The sequence below is a fragment of the Entamoeba dispar genome, genomic scaffold, assembly GCF_000209125.1.
Source record: "Entamoeba dispar SAW760 scf_1105229462713 genomic scaffold, whole genome shotgun sequence".
NCBI lineage: Eukaryota > Evosea > Mastigamoebida > Endamoebidae > Entamoeba > Entamoeba dispar.
In genome coordinates this window covers 71,552-76,090 of record NW_001855330.1, presented here as the reverse complement: position 1 = coordinate 76,090, position 4,539 = coordinate 71,552, and the positions used below count along the sequence as shown (strand labels likewise).

Here is a 4,539-nt window from a genome sequence, read left to right as displayed (position 1 = left end):
TTTTGGATCATTTATATAATCATCAACTTTATCAATTTTCACATTAACATATCCTCCAAATTTATTTCCATTTGTATCTTTAATAATAATTATTATATGTTTTTTATTTATTATTCTTTGTTCAAATACTGATGTATTCTTATTCCAATTATCAATACCTGAATCAAATAGTATATTGGATACTTTTCTTGAATTCCATTCTTCTATTCATTTCATTTATTTAATTGTATTCATTCCTTCCATTATTTAATATTTTCCCTTGCTTGTAATTGCTGTATTGTGTAATCTCATTCTTCTTTCTTTTTATTAATTTTTCTTTAATTTTGTTAATTTCTTTTGTTAGTGTTTGATTTTATCTTTCATTATCACTTCTTCAATTGAAATGATTTTATTAATTATTTCATTCCGTGTTTTACTTAGTATTTCTTCATCGGAATTACATTCTTCTATTATTTTATTCTTTATTATTTCTATTACTTTAATTTTTTCTTGACTTTTTTCTATTATTAATTTTCTTCTTTCTGTTTCATCAATCCTATCAAATATTCCTTCTCCTCTTTTAATAGCTTCTGAATATGTTTCATTTGGTTTTATTTCAAATATTTCATTTTTAATACTTCCTAAATAATATTGATAATGTTTATTAATATCACCAATTGATTGTTGAATATTTGGAAGTGTTTCTATTTCTTCTTTAAAGAAATGAGTGTTCTTATTTATTAACTCTTCCATTTTAATTTAATTAATATCAGATCAAAATCAAATGATTAAATAATTAAATACACACTTATAATATAAATCATTTTAAGCTAAATGTATTAATTATTTACTTTATAATAGTTTCTAAATAATAAACAAATGAAACCAATTTTAAATAAACTGATTATTAACCATGAATTAAACAATAACATTAACTGATTCTTGGATAATATCTCTGATATCATTCTGTTCAAGGGGGTCAGGGTGTTGTTTGTTCTTTCCTGTTGCAAGGAATTCATTAACCATAATAGTAACTTCTTGTTCTTTTACTTGGACTTTATCCATAAATTGGTAGAGTAAATTATTAATGAACAAGCCAATTTCACCACTTTGGATATTTAATTCTTCGTATAGTAATTTCAATCTTTTACCACAAACTTCTTGTTTTTCTGATAATTTCAAGTAAGCACATGAAAATATACCACAAGCAAAACCATGAGAAATACCATAATGAGTTGTAATGTAATAACCTAATCCATGTGGAACAGAAGTACCTGCAACTGTAATAGCAACACCCCCAATGATTGATGCATTAATACAATCCATTTCTCTTACTTGTTGAACTCCAATTTTTCCATGCCTAAAAATCATTTGAATACCTTTTTTACTAACCTCCATAGATCTTGGAGTTGCTTTAACTGAGAGATAAGACTCAATACAATGAGATAAAATATCAATAACTAAAGAACATTGATATTTATCAGAAATATGTATTTGTAAATCTTTATCAATAACACATTTTCCTAAAAACATACGTGCTTTAATTGACTTTTTAGTGCCATTGGGTAAATTAAGAATAGAAAAAGGAGTGACTTCTGTACCGGAGCCACTGAGGGTTAAAATACCATTAACAGGAATTCCACTCCCATCATCCTTCAATATATCAACACCATTTTTCATAAGACTAACAGCTTTAGCAGCGTCTATAGCAGAACCACCACCTATGCCAAGAATAAAATCACCAAAATTTTTAGTTAAATCCACACATTCTTTAACAGAAGTGTAGAGTGGATTTGGTGTAATTTTATCATAAATGAAATAATCAACATTATTTTCTTTAAAAATTTGTTTAACAATATCAATAATTCCCAAAAAATAAGGTGAGTGAGAAGTAGTAACAATAATACATTCTTTTCCTTCAATAACATTAATAATTTTATCTTTTATAGAACCGTATATTAATTGAGTTGGACAAATATCAGTAAACATCTCTTGTGACATGAAAAAAACTTAAAAATTATATTTAATTATTAAGTTCTTAAAATGTGAATTTATAAAAAAAAAATTAACAGTAACACAAATACAATTATTTTTTTATAACCCACAACCCTGTATTTAACCCCCATTTTTATTTTTTCTATTCAAATGAAACAATGTGCAGTAATTATTTTTAATAACCGGAGAAAAAGAAAAAAAAAATCCGAGGAAGAATATTTATATAATTTTTATCTCTTCTTAGAATGTAAAATGTATTTTGAAGAGGGTTCTTACTTCATATATTTTATTGATCTATTGTATTCTATTCAAGAAAAATTAGTGCTTTAAGGAATTAAAAATGAGATTCAATAAAGTTTTAATAATATATATTTTTGTAAATCCTAAAGCTGAATAATTTTGATTTTTGTTTATTTTTGTAACTAATTCTTTTTAGTTCTTTTTTTTACCAGATAATTATTTTTTGAACACAATAAGAAAACTAAAAATACTTAAGACTTCCACGAAAAAAAAGTTGTAACACGAAAGAAATTTCCAACAGTGGATTTTATTAAAAAATAGGGTTTAAGGGAAGTAAAAGAAGGAGATTTGACTCTAAATAAATTTCTTTAATAAAAATAATTATGATGTTTCTCACAAGATTTTTCTAGTAGACAAATTCCAATTCAGGGGTTTTTGGTTTAACTAAAAAAAGGGAAGAACAAGTTATTTCTGCAATGAGCCAGAGAGAACGTGGAGGTAATAATGAGGGAATTTCTCAAGCCCTTTATTTAAAAAGACAATCTAAATCATGGGAAGCATTCCAACAATCAGTTTTAATGGGAATTTTAGTAAAAGAAGGATATACTTTTAATATTTCAGTTCCAGAAAAGTATAGTAATAAAGTTTCACATTTATTTAAGATTATTACTATGGAAAAACAAGGAGAATTAATTAAAATTGATGAAATAATTAGAAATGAATGTCAAAAACTTGCTTCATTAGAATCCAAAAAAATTTCTGATGCATCACAACTTAAAAGACATAGTTATAAAAATCGAGTATCAATGGGATTAAATATTTTGTTAAAAGAAATTAGAAAACATGGATATGATGTTAAAAAAAGAGGGACAAGGGGAAGTGTTTTTACTATTATTGCTGAAAAATTTAGTGAAATATCTTTTGATCAAAAAGTGTATTATGATAAAGCTACTATTCGGTCGTTAGGAAAACAAATTAATGATTATCTTCTTAAAAAATGTAAATCTATTGATAAAAAAGATTTAATTTCTTTTTCTATTGAAGACATGAATCAAATGAATCAAGTTACTCCTCATTCCATTAATACAACACCTTCTGCTTTTATAAAAAAACTTATTCATTTCAGTTCTTTAGATCAAAGTTTTAATATATGTTAATAATGATATATTATTTAACTTAAATTGAATTCAAAATTTATTTCTTTATTCATACTTTTATGAATTTAATTTATTCGTATTTTTTTTTTTTAAAGAAAAATTCTAAAACATTTTGAAATTTTGTGAGATATTAAAAATTTAAAAAAAAAAAATTCAATGAATTACAAAAGTTCAGCAAGTTGAACAAGTTGTTGTTTTCTTGTATTTCTTGCATTTGATAAGAAAGTAGTGTTATACATTGTCATACGTTCTGCATTAATTAATTTTTTTAACATAAAATCTTCAAATCCAAAACCTTTTTTCATCCAAGAAGAATTTAAGAAAGGAGGAAATGGCATATTATTAGGTTTAGTAACGACATTAATAGTATATCCTTCTTGAACAACTAACCCTTCATTCTTTGTTTTTGGTTGAATAATAAAAAATACATTATTAAAATGAGAAGTAAGAATACGTGGATCAAATGGTTCTTTTCTTTTTGGATCAAGAAATACAATTACAACAACATCATTTCCTACATGTCTTTTTCTTTCTAATTTTTGTGCATCTCCTTCTTGATTAGGTAATAATGGAGCAACATGAAACATGATACTATAAGTACCATTATATTTTTTAAAATAACTATAAGTACCAGTACATCCAGCTTTAGTATCTAATCCAGCAGCATAATCATTAAATCCTTTTAATTCAATTTTCTTTCCTAATGAATTCATAAAATTCCAAAATTCATCACAACACTCATCATTACTAAAAAATTCATTTTCTTCTTTTTGTCCATCTTTAACATAAATAACTCCAAATTTATATTTTTTGATTATTGACATGTTCTCAATACGTTCTAATTCTGACTCTAATTTTATTATATTCTTTTTATCAAATGTCTTTGGTTTTGATCGTTTTTTCTTTTCTTGTAGAGGAAAAGCTTTATCATATTTAGCAGGATCAACTCCTAATGGAATAACACATCTATAATTTTCTTTAGGAGTTTTGAGGATAGCTCTTTTATATTTAGTTGAAGTATCAACAATTAAAAGATTTAATGAAATAGGATCCATATAATATTTTGTTGATTTTTTTCCTTTAAAATAATGAGAGTAATAAGGAAAATCAAGATCAATATCAATAATTGAATATTTCATTAAATCAGTTAATTTCTTTATTGATGAGG

General features: G+C 24.5%; 3 protein-coding genes across 3 annotated transcripts in view, besides 5 other annotated features; 1 reads left to right on the top strand and 2 right to left on the bottom strand.

Moving 5' to 3' along the window:
* Positions 1–267: a repeat region.
* Positions 267–804: a repeat region.
* Positions 805–897: 93 nt separating this feature from the next.
* Positions 898–1,980, bottom strand: EDI_026870 (alcohol dehydrogenase, putative; the record flags this gene model as incomplete). Its single annotated transcript, XM_001740136.1, has 1 exon — positions 898–1,980. One exon carries the CDS (start codon positions 1,978–1,980, stop codon positions 898–900), a length of 1,083 nt encoding a protein of 360 aa, XP_001740188.1.
* A 1-nt stretch (position 1,981) lies between these two features.
* Positions 1,982–2,048: a sequence feature (AT_rich).
* Positions 2,049–2,569: 521 nt separating this feature from the next.
* Positions 2,570–2,599: a sequence feature (AT_rich).
* Positions 2,600–2,690: 91 nt separating this feature from the next.
* On the top strand, positions 2,691–3,371 carry EDI_026860 (uncharacterized protein; the record flags this gene model as incomplete). Its single annotated transcript, XM_001740135.1, has 1 exon — positions 2,691–3,371. The coding sequence occupies one exon, from the start codon at positions 2,691–2,693 to the stop codon at positions 3,369–3,371; it is 681 nt and encodes a 226-aa protein (XP_001740187.1).
* Positions 3,356–3,525: a sequence feature (AT_rich).
* A 7-nt stretch (positions 3,526–3,532) lies between these two features.
* The window catches only part of EDI_026850 (rap GTPase-activating protein, putative), a gene marked incomplete at both ends in the record, with an annotated part of 1,631 nt that continues 624 nt past the window's right edge, over positions 3,533–4,539 (bottom strand). The window contains one exon of the mRNA XM_001740134.1: positions 3,533–4,525. Coding sequence (XP_001740186.1) covers positions 3,533–4,525 — 993 coding nt within the window. The remainder of the gene's footprint in view (positions 4,526–4,539) is intronic.